Consider the following 15,276-nt stretch of genomic DNA (forward strand, 5'->3'; position numbering starts at 1 on the left):
CACTTCCCCAGATTTGAATCTGGATCATCTACGGCTGGTGGCAGAATGTGAGGGCAAGCCTGAAGCCTTGTCTTGTCTACGGGAGTCTTCCTGTCCCAGGATCCGAATTCTTGCCCCAAATTTAGGAATACCAGTAAGCTGCTCCAAAACCGACCAGCGAATTCGGCTGCATGGAAAAGCCTTTCACATGTGTTTAGCCCTCTGCCATTGAACCCTGTTAGTTCCTTCTAAGAGTTTGTTTCCCCCCCTCCCAAAACCTTAAACTCCCTTTCCACAACTTGCATAGGGCGTACAGTAATAGAAACAGAGAGGAAGACTCCATATAAGACAAAGAGAAGGTGGAAAGGTAAAATAATAATAATAATGAATTATTATTATAATGATCATCATCCCCATCAAAATTCATCCCCCTGCTGGCATAATACATAACAGTGTTGGATTTCCAGCAAATAGCTCTCTTCTTTCGCAAGGAAGAAAATTAAATAAAACTTTTTGGAAAAACCTAGGCGGGACATTTCAAATTCTTCATTAGAACTGACTGTTGTGATTAAAAGAGATCATGAAGTTGTTGGGGTTTTTTTCCCCCTCTCTCTCTTTCTCCCTTCCGAGATCCTATAAGCCAATCGTATTTTATTATTTTTGTTCATTTTACTTTTGTGCATTGAGGACGCTGGAGAAAATGTAAACAAGAAAGCGTTTTGAGCGAGATTAGTTTTTAGAGATTCATGACACTGCACGTTTTCTTATTTTATTGGTAGATAAAATAATCTATTCTTGGTTGCGCGGAAGAGGGTTGGAAAATCCGTTTTAGGCCATTTTCAATTCGTATTTTAATTCTATATAAACGCATACATAAAGATGTGGGTGGAGACATTGGTAGATGTAGATATATACGTATGGACTGTATATATGTGTACACATGCAGACCCATGCACTCATTTACACACAGAGACACGCTTATACATGGGATCAGATGAGAAATAGAGAGGACGAAGTGCTTGTATTCTTTGATGGAATTCAAGCAACTTATGTGTGAAAAAGGAATTGGCGAAAGCATGCATACAAGTATACAAGTATGTATACTTAGAAAATGTACAGGACTCCATATAAGACAACTTGTCTCTATTTACTTTCTAAGTTTTTTCCCCCCCTCCAATTCAAAGCTGGGTTTTGTGAGGCTATGGAGTCGTACATGCCAAAGTAAGAAACACCTTTCTTTATATCTGTATCTATTCCCAATAGGTTTTTTTGGGAGGTGAAAGAACTCTTTGCGTAAAGTTAATCCCATTATGAAGAAAACAAACTGTACATTTTTTTAAATGGTTCGACTCTCCTCATTCCTTCTCTTCCCTTCTTTCATTGGGAGTAAAGGTGACATATAAATTTAATAAATAATAATAAATAATACACATTTCAGCCCCTTTCCAACCCTTCTCTCCACTGGCTCATTTTTAGGCTTCACCTGCAAGATAAATGTAAGTATCTTCTGTGAAAGCCCCATCTTCATCCCTCCAGGAGCTGCTCTTGCCCAGAACACCTTAAACTTCAAGCAGAGGTTCCTACACCTTCGCAAATAGAGGAGGAGGAGGAGGAGGAGGAAGAGAAGGGCGGGCGAAAAGACTTTGTTCCTGCGCAAAAAAACGACCCTTGAAGCAGCAACCTCGGTGATTCAGGGGGCCATGCAGCTTTGATAATGGAGCTCAACAATCAAGGCCAGTCTGAAGTGTTTAGCAAACCGTTCCCAGCACACCTCACGTCCCCTCCCCTCCCCTCCGGTCACCTTCGCCCCCAGCCCGCAGCCCAGCCCTCGCCCAGTCAAATTCTCCTCAAGACAATCAACCACGGCCACGCCACGCCACCACAACACAACAACATCCCAAAGAACTTTAATGCCTGCTTTTCAGGGCTGGGAGAGGAAAGGAGAGGAGAGGAGAGAAGGGGGCGAGCTCATCCAGAAGAGCACGTTTGAGAAGTTGCAACCGCTCCTTGAAATACTGCCTCGCCCCTCCGAAGGGGCTCGTTCAGCGCCAGAACCCCTTGGGATCTCTGCCTGAGACCAACCAAAAAAAAAAAAAAATCCACTTCGCCAACGTAACCAGACCACGTCGCCTTTCCCCTTGCCCGTCAGCCCCAGCTGCTGTCCCCACGAAAACCACAGCACGCCAGGCAGGGGCGTCCACTTCTGGCCAGGATGACTGAGCCACACACACTGCGGTGCCTTCTTTCAAACGGATTTTAAGGGGGTTGTTGCTGTCGTTGTTGTTACTACGTTGTTACTATTATTCTTGCTGTCCCCGTGATGGTTTCGTTCTTACTGCTGTGGGCGTCTGTCTGGGGCGCTTCCCAGAGGGGACAGCAAACGTCGCCACAGGTCCCAAAGAGAAAAGTTGATGGAGTTTGACTGCAGAGGCTGGGGCTCAGCTTCTCAAATCATAAGCCTCATCGTATGAATAGTAACAATAACAACAACAACAACAACCACGGCCACCACAATAACAATAGCAACCAGCTCCAAATAACACCAACCAGAACGGCTGTCCATTCCCCCGAGGGTTCCTCTCCTGGGAAGCCAGCAGAAGGATCCCCTGACCTTACCTTTTGCCTCGTGGTCCGAATTGTCACTGCTGCTCTCGGCACATTTCTGCCCGCTTTGCTCCGTTTCCGACGGGCTGGGTTTGACCACGGGGAGATTCTTCTCCGTCTTGACGTCGCCAGCCGGGCTGTTCTGCAGGTTGAGGTCCGGCTTGGCGCTTTCGGGGAAGCTCCCCGGTGCTCCCGGCTGGGCGAGGGAGGCGGGTGTCGGAGGTGGAGGTGGGGGTGGCCGCTCGGGCGGCGGCTGGGGCTGTTGCGGGGCGGCAGGAGCCGGCGGCGGTGGGCCCGGGGGCTGCTCCCGTCTCTCGCTGGCTTGGCTGAGACCCGCCCTGGGTTCAAAACCGGCCTCGTAGGCGCTGGGGCTGCCGCCGCTGGGCGCCTTCTCCAGGGAGGAATAGCCTGAGGTGGCGCGGTAGTAGCTAGGCAGGGGCACCTCCTGATCAGCGAGGCAAGCTTCAGGCATCTGCCCGGGGTAGAGGGTGGCCTCGGGGGCGCTTTTCGCCCTTTTCTCGGCGTTGTACATGCAACAAGCATTTTCTTCCTTGACACTGGTCGGGAAGGAGCAGGAGGGCAGCTGCCTTGCAACAGGTTGCTCGATTCGGTAAGTATTTTTAGGGTCACACCAGGCATCTAGCTGAGACAGGTAAGGCGGGTAGGTGTTGAGGGACAGCCCGCCGGCGTGGTTCACCTCGTCTCTTTTGGAAAGAGCCGGGATGATCCCACAGTTCCTCATCATTCCACAGTTGAAGTCGTTCGCCGACTGCATGTACATTCCTTGATTAGGGGAATAATTCTCTCCCCGGCAGGTACCAGCCAACGAGTCCATCAAAAACGAGTTAGGAGTCACATTGTTGGGACATGACATTTTCAGAGAAGGATTTTAAAGAGGAATACTACAGCCAGGAGCTGACATCTTTTTTTTAGGAGGAAAAAAAAAATATCAGCACCATAATTATCCACGCATCGGTCCCAACCACGTGATAAGTAGGCCAATGAGGATTGAAAATGGCCTTGATGATTCAGACGCCAGTGACGTCACCGGGGTCAAGTTGTTTCGAGAGAAGAAAACCTGCGTGGAGCAACAGCGACATCTATCCGCTTCTGGAAGGTAGGGAACCCAGGACCTTCACATTGAACAAAGGAGAGCGACACGCTTTTTCCTCGAGTTTGTTTACCAATGAACGAACGCGTGTCTGCAACGAAGTGGGGGAAAATAAAAGGAAGTGAGCCCGTAAATAGAAGCAAAGTCAAATTCAAATTAAAAGGTCAGCAAAGAATTATCTATCTATCTATCTATCTATCTATCTATCTATCTATCTATCATCTATCTATCTATCTATCATCTTTGAAATAAATACAAAAATTGGAAGAAAAACAAATAAGCCAAGAATCGAACACGAAATAACAATATTTTGTTCCAACAACTTTGGGATCCTTTGAATTCTTCACCCCAGCTAAACTCGAAATGCACAGAAAATGTTTCTTCAGCTGCCTTCTAATTTCTTCAATACTTGGGTGGCTTCAACGTTAGCCCGTGGGACAGCGAGTTTACTTCCTAAAAGTCTTTAGAAAAATCATTGTCACCGTTATCATCAACTGGAGTCAAAGAAAAATGAAGCCTTCGGGTGAAAATCACCCAAGGGCTTTCCATTTGAAAATAGTCATTGACATTTGTGCTGTTTTAGTGTTTATTCAAAAAAGTGTTTTTTCTTGCCTTTATTGTAACGAATGCCACCTTTAAGGGTCTTTTCTTCTAGCATTTGAAAAAAGAAGGAAACTTCCTCCTCAAATTTTGACCAAAATAATCTTTGTCATTATTTTAAAGTAAGCCTCAACCCTATTTACACTTCTTCAGGAATCCAAACGTAAGCAGAAGTTTGTAAATAAACTGGTACATTAACAAAACTAAAACAACGTTCTTTTCTATAGGATTGTGTGGATTTGGCATCTACTTCTTTCAGTAAATTATCACAATCAAATAAAGTATCAAATTGTGTGGTGTAGGAGGATTCTTTTATTTAGCAGAAAGAGTGCTTAACCACAATTTTATGCACAAATTTAGTTGATCTGTATTTTTATTGATTGCACACTAAGGGTGTTTAAAAAAAAAAGATTGTTTCCTTTAGTTAATTTTCCTTTTCTAGGTTCATTTCCTTTACTTTTTATGCTTGCTTTCTCCTTGCCGCCTCTCTTTCTCTCTTTGAACTTAATGATCTCAGAATAATAAATGTTATCTCCTAGATTAAGTTATGTTGAACGAGATGTTTTTCTTGTGGCTGCTCTCTTTATTGGACATTTTCTAAATTGGGTTGCAATTAAGTCAAATTGTTCTTTAGCGTATATTAAATTGACAATCCCAATGTTACAAAATGTTACAATCCCAAACTGACAATCCTGTTGATGATTGTCAGCTTGAGATGCTTTCTCTGTATTTTATGTGTGAGTTGGGCAGGAATGGGTATAGTTAAGAAATACTTGTCATCTAACTAAAGATTTTGATAAAGAGATAAATAATGATCATACTTATCATAATGACCACAAGAACAGATTCACTCCATGGAAGGAACCTCAAGATCATTGCACCTTTAGAGGGTTCAGAGTCATTTTCAAGGGGTGGATTGGCTGCCTTTTCAAACACAGATAAATAAAGAGTGGAGGAAATTTTACCCAAAAAGATTGAGAGATGTGGAAATGTGGAACTTAACCAGTTTTGGTTAAATATATATATAGAGAAATATTTTTTAAAATAGGCTGAATGGCTGCCTAAAGCCAGCCAAGCTTTAAAACAGGTTTTCTATGACCTGGTTTTACAATTCAATTTGGCGGTTGCTTTGAAAGGACTTGCAAAGCTGGGGCCCCCACCTTCAACCCCCCTTCCTCCCTCCGATCTTCAAGGGTGAGAAGTTTTAATATCTTTAGGCCAAGGAAGTCTTAAACCACATAATTCTATTTGTCTCAAGTCCTCCTTCACACACAAACGCCCTCCTCCCCCGCCACACAATTCAAAATACAACATGCTAAGAGCTCTCCTGCACTTTAAACATTGTTTTGCTTCCTTTGGAAAGCTATTCCTGACTTTATAGCCTCTGTTTGTGTTATCTGCATAGGTCTTTTTAAAAACAGTTTGATAGGAATCATTCTGTTTTATGACATCCCACGAAAATTCCACATAATATTTATAAGCAAAAAATAAAATTTTAGCATGGGAGCCAATGCTTCCTCATTTATAGTGAAGAAATTAAAGACTAATACAGTGTGGCATTCTATAGCTCTCTCCCATTCTCTCCCAGTTCTCCCTGGGCCCCCCTCCCTCCCCTCTTTATTTTTGCAGCTTATATAGCTAACTCAATCATTTTTGGCTCCAAAGCTCGAGAGGTCCCTTCACGGATGCATTTTTGGGGAGAAAAACTGCCTAGATGAAAATGAAGTGACAATACATTTCCAAGTCTTTCATATCTATATTTGCCGCTCTGGATTCTTGTCTGTATTGAATTCCATCCTTTCTCCCCCATGGGAAATAGGAAAAAGGAAGCCCAAATTGCACTGAGATAAAAGCCTGTCAAATAATACTATCCCCCCCCCCCTATCTTTTTCAGAGATTCATATATACAGCATTGAGGACTTTTTTTATCAGATTGAATATAATTGGAGACAGAATAGAAGGGTTTTGAGTGTGTAAACCTGGTAGAAATTAAATATTGATTGCCTATTTGTCATTATGATTGCTTCATTAAAAAAAAAAAACAGAAGCAGATTTGTTTCTATCTGTACAAACACATGGAAAAGTTTTCAGCGTAAATTGGGTTGATAATTGAAGCTTTCCACAAACAAGCTTGTCCTAATGGCTAATGGCATGGCGAAAACATCAGATTCATTTAAAAGATCGAAGTATACTTCTTCGCTTGAGTTCAGAATATATTTGTGTATGTGCGTATAAATGTATACATTAAACTGGAGGTCTTGCTGTAAACCAGAGCAGGCGAGTGAGTGCACTTAGAAGTCCAAATAATACTTAAAGTAAAAAAAATAATTAAAAGTATGATAAACATGCGTCTTTAATGGAAAAAGAAATAAAATTCATCCGTTTAAGTAGAACCCCCATTGGGAAAATGCTTTACTCTAATTGCGGAAAATAAATACCAACAAATGCTATTAAAACTTAAATGGTGGGGAAATCTCTACATGCGGGGCGGGGGTGGGTGGGGGGAAGAGATCTTAACATCTCAATCTGGCTTTTTACATTTCTTTAGAAACAAAACGTGTAGTGCATATTAGGTTGTTGTTGCTTTAAAAAAAAAATAGTAATAAAATAAGACCACAAAAGAAAGATTGAGGTTGCAGGCTGGCCGTGGGTTACACCTAAGTAGAATGGATGTTGGTTTGTGTGTGAGTGCCTTTGGATTCATTAATGCATTTATCTTGGGCCTGGTAGTTATTTGGAATTATTTGACTGAAGTAAAAGTCAGGAAGTGATTAATTTTTAAAAAGTCAAAGAAACAGGATAAAGTGCGCCCTGCCAGTTTTCTGCCTTCCTGAGTATATGGAGCAATCTGCAGACGGGCTCCTATTGTCTCTAGTGTCTGATTGCTCTTTCTCTGAATGCCAAAGGCAGACAGTTCATCTGACCCCCCCTCCCCAAAAGAGGTCTTGAAACCAAGTCCCCTTCCCTTCCCTTGGAGCAGCCTTCAGCCCCAAAGACACAGGGCACGCGGCTGCAAGGAAGGAGTGGGCTGCAAACACACACAACCACACACACACACATACACACACACACACACACACACACAGAGGGGGCGAAGATATGCATGAACATTGGCACAGTCCTGTCTAAAGCTTCACATTTCCCTTAAAAATCATATACAAGTGTGCGTGGGTGCATGGATAACTCACACACAAAAGCACCTACCTCAAACTTTTCATATTGTACTTGTTCTCTTCCCCACCATAATTATCTAATCAAGAGTGAAGCCGCAAAAAGCCTCTTATGCCCACCATATGTTTAAACAGCTCCCCGCCCCTCCCTTAACCATTTTTTTTTTCATGATAAGCATTCATTTTCATTTCTCGGGGAAAAAAAATTTGGTTAGGAACATTTTAATGATTATCTTAAATTTGTATTTCTGCCTGCTATTATACCCCATGTTGCGAAGGAAATAAATATTCTGATTTATGACAAAGTACACGAGAGTACAATAACAATGATGCAAAAATAAAACCCAACCCTTTAGATGTTGGCTTGGAAAATGTAAACTATCACCACAAGAAATCTATCAAACTTTACAGTCCGTCTTATACTGTTTCCCTTCTTTCGGCATAACTTAAGTCGAAGAATTATGGAATGATATTATATGCCTTGAGGTGGTATTGAAAAACTATGCTCTAGTTATTCCTACCCCCAACATAGAACGAACACACGCATACACAGGTATTCGCCCTTTGTGCTTAAACTCAGAAATTAAAATTGACATGCATAACTTCCTCCTACAGTATTCACATTCCTGATCATATTACATTTACACTGTTTTATGTCTATAATAGATAAGTATCTACATGTATGCAGCTATGTACACAAAAAATGTTCAATTTCTTCAATTAAGTAGATCAACTGAAGTCGGCGGGGGAATAAGGCAGCTCAGGATGAAAAATGAAAACCATATATATCTCATTTCCTATATGATACAATTCCATTTTCACGTCAGAAGTTAAGCATGATTTTAATCTGGGGATGGAAAATAAACCTTTTAAAATGCTTTCATAACATAGAAATCGAAAGCACTTTGCCTAACTAGCATGCTAATGTTATTAGTATCAGCATTTTAAGACATTAAGGAATAAACCTAAAAAAGAAATTAAATTATCTAATAGGTGGAAATATATATAGGAAGATTTTTTTTTTTCTGTTCCCCTTAAAATGGTATTTCCGTAAGCACTGGGTCTTTTCTAATGCAAACTATTGTGTAAAATGAGCGTACCAGAACAGAAATGAATGAATGAATGAAAGAAAGAAAGAAAGAAAGAAAGAAAGAAAGAAAGAAAGAAAGCTAGACATATTAGATTTTAGAGAAAGAACTGACACACAAAATAAAAAGTGATAAAATACATAAGATTTGTTTATTTTGAAAGGAAGAACCCAAAGATTACTGTGAATTACAGAAGGGGAGGCTCTTTTTAAATTACCCTTGATTGTACAATATACTTTGAAAGGCTGCCGGTATGTAAAAATAATTTTATTTCAAAATATATATTCTCTTCCCTTTTCCTATTTTCTATCCTTTCCCATTGTTCTCAAACTGATGATACTTTCCTCTATTGTGAGAGACGATTGTTCACACAAAACCAGAATTAGCTATTTATTTATATTTTTTCATTCTGCCTCACTATATTGTAAAGATCAGCGGTAGTAAGTGATTGATTTCATTCAACCAAGTGGATCTTAACACAGAGGTGGCAAGTTGGATATTGTATAAATACACTGTTGGATCTAGTTGCCTTCTATCCTTTTTAGAGTTTAAATAGTCTTGTTTTGGGGGGGGCGCGTGGAAAATGTAATTGACACATGGGGATCCAGCTATTGGAAAAATCATTTGGACCAAGTCTTAAGATTTACATTAAAAATATTGAAGAATAATGGCTCAAGACCAATACATTGACCCCTTCCTTCCTTCCTTCCTTCCTTCCTTCCTTCCTTCCTTCCTTCCTTCCTTCCTTCCTTCCTTCCTCTTTGTTTCTCCTACGCTACAAATAACCTTGACTGTCCGTCCCTCCCCAAAACAAACAAAACGCTAAACAGAACAAACCACAGAAACATTCTGAGCAGCTTCCATAGAACAGTGATCCATTTTTTATTTGCTGTAGCAAAGATTCCAAGACCTTCTTGGGCTCCAAGCTACATTCTTGTGATTTCATGGTATGATTTGTGAGTTATCACAAGCAGAGAAACAGTGCTTAAGTCCAACATATGTTGACCAGCCATATATGAGCCACCTTTATCAAAAGCATATAAAAAGGGCCTTAATGAGTCGCCATCTTGAAGGAGGATTGGGTTAGCTCACTTCTAATAAGAAGGCGAAAACTATGTCTGGCTTATTTTCAGATTCAGAGAAAGTTCAGATTTGTTCAGAAATATTATCAAAGTGGGAAATTAAAAAGCAGTTCTTGTTAGTTCAAATCAATGTCACTCATTAACTGCACACGAATCTCTTCCTTCCTTCCATCCATCCATCATCTGTCTGTCTGTCTATTTATCTATCTCTATCCATATCTATCCATCTATTATCTATGTCTGTCTATCTTTTAATATTCTTCAATATCTATTCTACCTATCATGTCTGTCTGTCTGTCTGTCTGTCTGTCTGTCTGTCTGTCTGTCTGTCTGTCTATCTATCTATCTATCTATCTATCTATCTATCATGTATCCATAGCTATCCATCTATTATCTATCTCTATGTCTATCTATCTTTCATTCAATGAGTCTGTCTCTTCTGTCAAAAAGTTTTGTGCCAGTCAGATGTTTAAAAATAATTAAAAAAAAGAAGGCAAGAAGCGGAATTAATGGCACATTTAATTGTTGAGAAAGGGACTGTTCTAAAACGCCAGTCCCGGATTCCTCTAGTAAAATGGGACTAAGAGGGGATTTTATTTACATACAAAGAGAGGCTCGCTTAAAGGTGCCTCCCGCGAAAGTTCACGTGAAAAGAAGCCAACTAAACCACACACACATACACACACCGCTTCCTTCCCTCTCCCCTCAAAGTCCGGAGCCGAGCGAAGAGGGGCAAGCTTCAAGTCCACTTCTCAAAGCCACTGTCGCGGTTCTTCGGGCTTCCGTGGGTCCACCTTGGCCAAGTTCCCGAGCCTAAACAGAAACTCAGCGGGCAGTCAAGTCAGACGCGTTGCCTTAGGCGCGTTATCTTGCGGGTCTTTTTGCGGGTGTGCTTTACACGTTGCCCACCCCCACCCGCAATAAGGACTCGCCCTGGGGAGCCCGAATCTGCTCGCTCAGTCAAGTTCCACAACGGCCGAGCTCCGGCTCTCCTGCCACGCTTCTAGCCTCCCGAACCCAGGAGGAAGTAGAATACACGCGCCGAAGCCCGCCGAAGCATCTTCTCGCACCCACCCGGGACGAATCCGTTTCACCCCCGCCAGCCGGTGTTGAAGGCGAAGCTTGCAGTTAGCAAATTACAGCTACGAGAAGACGGTCGTGGAGAGTGGGGGAGGGGAGGTATTTCTTGCCCTACAGCCGACCTAAAGGCAGCTGTGGGTCCTTCCCAGTAGCCGGCTCCGAGCTCGCTTTCACCCCCCCTCACCTTTCTCACTAGTCTCCCCGCCAAGACCGCCTCCTAAATAGCGTCCAGTAAGTTCAGGCGGGATTCCTAGCAGGAGCAGGAAACAGGTTGGCTCGCTCGGGGTGTGTGTGTGTGTGTGTGTGAGTGAGTGTGTGAGTGAGTGAGTGAGCGGGTGCGCGCCCGCGCGCCCGGGCGTGTATGTTGGCAGCCAGACGGAGATTTTCCCCCCGCAATTAGCCTGAGGGTCATTAAAGTGGCTTTTCCATGCAATCCTGGGCCTACGAGGAAGCCTTTCTCCTCCGATCTCTCCGAGCTGGGGGGGGGGGGTGGAAGTTGCCTTCTGCAAAGGCTCAAAGCTGGTAGGAATTGGAGGGGTGGGGGGAGAGGCAGGAGTGGGGCGGAAGAGGAAGAGACGGCCGGGAAAGGAGAGAGGTCGTCGGGGAGGGGTGGCCTAGCTGTAAAACTTTTTATGCCAAACAAAGTTATAAAAACTTTCCATGCGTTAAGATATTAAAAGGTTTTATAACAATCATAAACCTCGTATGTGGCAACGGGTGTCTGGGTGTCTATGCGTTAATGTCCATCTTTTTTTCCCTCTAGATACATGAAACTACTGAGCAGCTGAGTTAAATATGAAGGGTCATAAAACGCCGCGGCTGGGTTCGAAATTTGGGTGGCTCTCCCAGACACGCACACGCGCGCGCGCACACTCAAACCTACCCCCCCCCCCACTCCCGGCCAGTCCACTTACTTGAACTCAGTAGGCGGGAACATTGAAGGGGGGGGGGAAGCGACTAAGGACCTTTCTGATTCCGGTTTATTACAAAAGGGTGAAAGGTGATGGACTTGACTCCCTTGAAGTTCAAAGACATCATATATTCACTCCCCCCCCCCGCTTCTTGCACCCCCTCCTCCCGCTTTCTCCCCCTCCCCCGCAACAAGTTTGAATCTTAATGCACTATTAGGTTATTTGGCTCTTCGGATTTATTTATTTTTTTTCAGCTGAGAATGCCCCGATTTTAGGGGAAGGTTAAAAACAGAGCCACTTCTCTGGACTCAAGTCTTACACTGTGCCTCTCCAATTTGGATCCTTCCCAATCCAAAATTCCCGCATCCAAATAAGAAAGAAAGAAAGAAAGAAAGAAAGAAAGAAAGAAAGAAAGGAAGGAAGGAAGGAAGGAAGGAAGGAAGGAAGGAAAGAAAGAAAGAAAGAAAGAAAGAAAGAAAGAAAGAAAGAAAGAAAGAAAGAAAGAAAGAAAGAAAGAAAGAAAGAAAGCCCACCCTTCCTTCTTTCCCCTCCCCGGGAAAGCGCATTAACGGGTTAGTCCTACCTCGCACGGCTTCTTAATACCCTTGTAAAGTCCCACATGGTCTATAAACTTGGATTTTACAACTGGCATTCCATTTTAGCTGGAGAAAAACTTTGAACTAGGCCTCCAGTTTCATTGTGTCGCAGCCCTGGCAAAAAGATGTGGGAGAGGAGGGGGGGAGGAGGAAGGGGGAGAGGTTGGAATGAGAGCGTGTGTGTGCGGGGGCAAGGGTTGGGGAGTGGGGGGGCGGGAAGGAAGCTGGAGAAAGGCTCAGCAAAGGCACCCTTATTTGTTTACTATTTACTGCGGAAGTCTTTTTCTATGGCCAGACGGTGGTCATTAAGGAGAAGTAAGCTGTTTAGGGCTGCAGGCTTTATTACAATGTCTAGACTAGTCGCCTCCTTTGTCCAGACAAAACTGCCGCTGTGAAGGTATCTTGACTGGACTTTGGGACTGGGGGAGATGCGCCTTATTGCACCTTGGCTGAAAGTTTTCCTTAACCTTGGAAAGGTTTCACAGCCGCCTCTTTGGAAAAGGAAAAAGAGCATCTTGAAATGGCGCGCCATTTTGTTTTCTCAGTTTTCGGGCTTTCTTTCTTTCTTTCTTTCTTTCTTTCTTTCTTTCTTTCTTTCTTTCTTTCTTTCTCTTTCCCTCCCTGCCTCTCCCCCCTCCCCCCAGTCGTACCACCTCCCCCCCTTCAGTTTTATAACCTGGACTTCATCAGCCTTTCAGTATGTTTTGGCTAGTTTGTGAAATAATCATCCATACAACATCTTTATATTAAGCATGTGCACAGACTTTCTGAATCTTTGAGGAAGTTTGTTACTTTGGCGTTGGGGGCTCAAGGGTTGGCTGGAAAGAAGAGGATCCCAAACCGAATAGAGAGAGCGGGAGGCAGAAAAATTCCCACCCAGTATTTTTGTGAGCAAAATAGATGATAGACAGGCAGGCAAGCAGGCAGGCAGATAGACAGAGATAGAGAGATAGAGATAGAGGCAATCCTTACCTCATCTAATAGAAAACATTTCTGTTCAGACAATCCATCCTTGCTTCATGATGAAATTGGAAATGGATCTAACAAGCAGACTAAAGTTTCTCACCCATTTTAAACTTGAGCATATACTTGTGGATGTCCCCATAGTTTGATAAAACCCAAAAGGTCCCCTCGAAGTATTTTAATGGAATATAATCTGTGTTAATAGTTTATCAGCCACTGTGTGAAAAAACCTATTTTGAGCTCAATTGTCCCTTTATGCAGAGGCTGCATGCTTTCAGGAACCGAAGGCAAATTATATAAGGAAGGATATGCCAAGGTTCAGTGTCAAATGTAGGGCTACACATTGAGAAATATTAGGCTCCTTCCTTCCTTTTTCCTCCCTCCCTGTTTGTGATACTCCCCACATCTGCATAATTAAAACATGCATTAAAAACTAGTTAGACACTTTCTTCTTATTTATCTTAGCAAATTGAGGTTCTCTGAGCAAGGGCGGGAGGGGGGGCTTATTGACATGCAAACATAAAATTGCACTTCTGTCCCACGTCCTGAGGTTGAACTTGTTTTGCTTAAGAGAAGGAATTAAGTACTTGACTTTGTATTTGCGCCTAGCACAAGGGGAAAGGGGGTGGAAAGGAGGGGGCGAGGTACTTTATCCTTGACGTTAAGGAGAATTTCGACTTCTTTGTCGGGGCAGAAGGAAATGCGCTCCTTAAGCATTCGTCGCCCCGTAATGACATTTGGGGGCGGGAAATATTTCAATATTGCTCATTAACCACCATTTCAGCATATTGTAACGTATCATTGCTGCAGAGGTGGGGAGAGGGGAAAAAAGGGGTGGGGAGAGAGAAATAAAGAAACAAAAACATTACTAGATGGGAGAAACAAAGACATCTGAGGCCAAACATAGCGAGGCCCCGTATTCCTGGGCCAAGAAACGTCTATAAATGTAAATGCAGCGATGAAAAAACGATGAACCCTATTACAAATGTCTAGTTAAACACAGAAGGTTCATATTAATGGGAGTATATCCCATGCAGGATGTTTCTCTCTTATGTTCTATACGTCCGCATTTGTATATATGCAAAGACACACACACACAAATGGGGATTTAATTTGCACAAATCTTTCTCTGTCACACAGATATCCAGGCGCTCATACCGCACATGGCCTCCTTTCTGCTCTGGCATTGAAAAGTCCTGCAGGAAAGTCCACACCACACTGACTGCAGTTTGTCTTTTTAAGAGGGAAATACTAATAAAATGGTCAAATAAAATCATAATATAGAACAGCTTGAAATCTCTTTATTTGCCATAGAATTTCACAGAGTTGCCCTGGATTCCATTCTTTACATACAACCAAGATTTATTTATAACTGCCGATTGCTGGAGCCGGTTGCTGGAGCTGTTCTTGTCCTTGTTGCTGTTTGCTGGTCTCTCATGTCCAGGGGTGGGAGGGAAATGCATTTACACACTATTTAAGAGACAGTTATTGCAAATTTATTGTAGTCCATTCCACTTCCTCCCGGTCCCCCCCACCCCCCACCCCCCCACCCTGACCCCAGATGTAGAAACGGGATGGAGGAGAAAACTCAACCCGGGGCTGCCTCGGTATATATATATATCACAGGTCTATGAAGGAATCAATGGAACTTACACTGTTATAGTGACGCCCATTCTCAGAAAGGAGATTTAAATCAGTTTTCAAGCAGCAAGGCCTGTTCAGCAATGGAAGCCCCGATGAAGAGGGGTGTGTGTGTGTGTGTGTGTGTGTGTGTGTGTGTGTGTGTGTGTGTGTGTCTGCATGGCGGGACCGGGGTGTTGGTTGTGTTGGTGTCATCTAGTCATCTACACCCATGCACGCTTACCTGCACACTCACCACGCTCGCGCACCTACCCACACACACCTATCCAAGCACACTCCTACGGAGCCTTCCTCCCAGCTGAAGACTGAAATTCTTTGGGTAGGGAGATGTTTTGAGAAAGCACAGCGTCAACAACCTGCATATCAGAAATCAGGGCAATCACAAAGCATTTTCGGAACAAGAACTCAATAGGTTCTTCCAAAGGATGGAGAAGATGAGAGATCTGAAGGA

At 43.0% G+C, this 15,276-nt stretch overlaps 1 protein-coding gene across 2 annotated transcripts in view; it reads right to left on the reverse strand.

The window, feature by feature from the left end:
• Positions 1 to 3,784, reverse strand: part of HOXC10 (homeobox C10) — a 16,318-nt gene extending 12,534 nt beyond the window's left edge. The window contains exon 1 of one of the 2 annotated variants that reach the window (XM_034419100.2): positions 2,596 to 3,784. In XM_034419100.2, coding sequence (XP_034274991.2) covers positions 2,596 to 3,457 — 862 coding nt within the window. In that variant the 5' untranslated portion in view covers positions 3,458 to 3,784. The remainder of the gene's footprint in view (positions 1 to 2,595) is intronic. The other variant, XM_034419099.2, reaches the window with a different exon arrangement.
• Between the last annotated feature and the right edge of the window lie 11,492 nt (positions 3,785 to 15,276).

Source organism: Pantherophis guttatus, chromosome 2 (genome assembly GCF_059756535.1).
Source record: "Pantherophis guttatus breed Tessera chromosome 2, ASM5975653v1, whole genome shotgun sequence".
NCBI classification, from domain to species: domain Eukaryota; kingdom Metazoa; phylum Chordata; class Lepidosauria; order Squamata; family Colubridae; genus Pantherophis; species Pantherophis guttatus.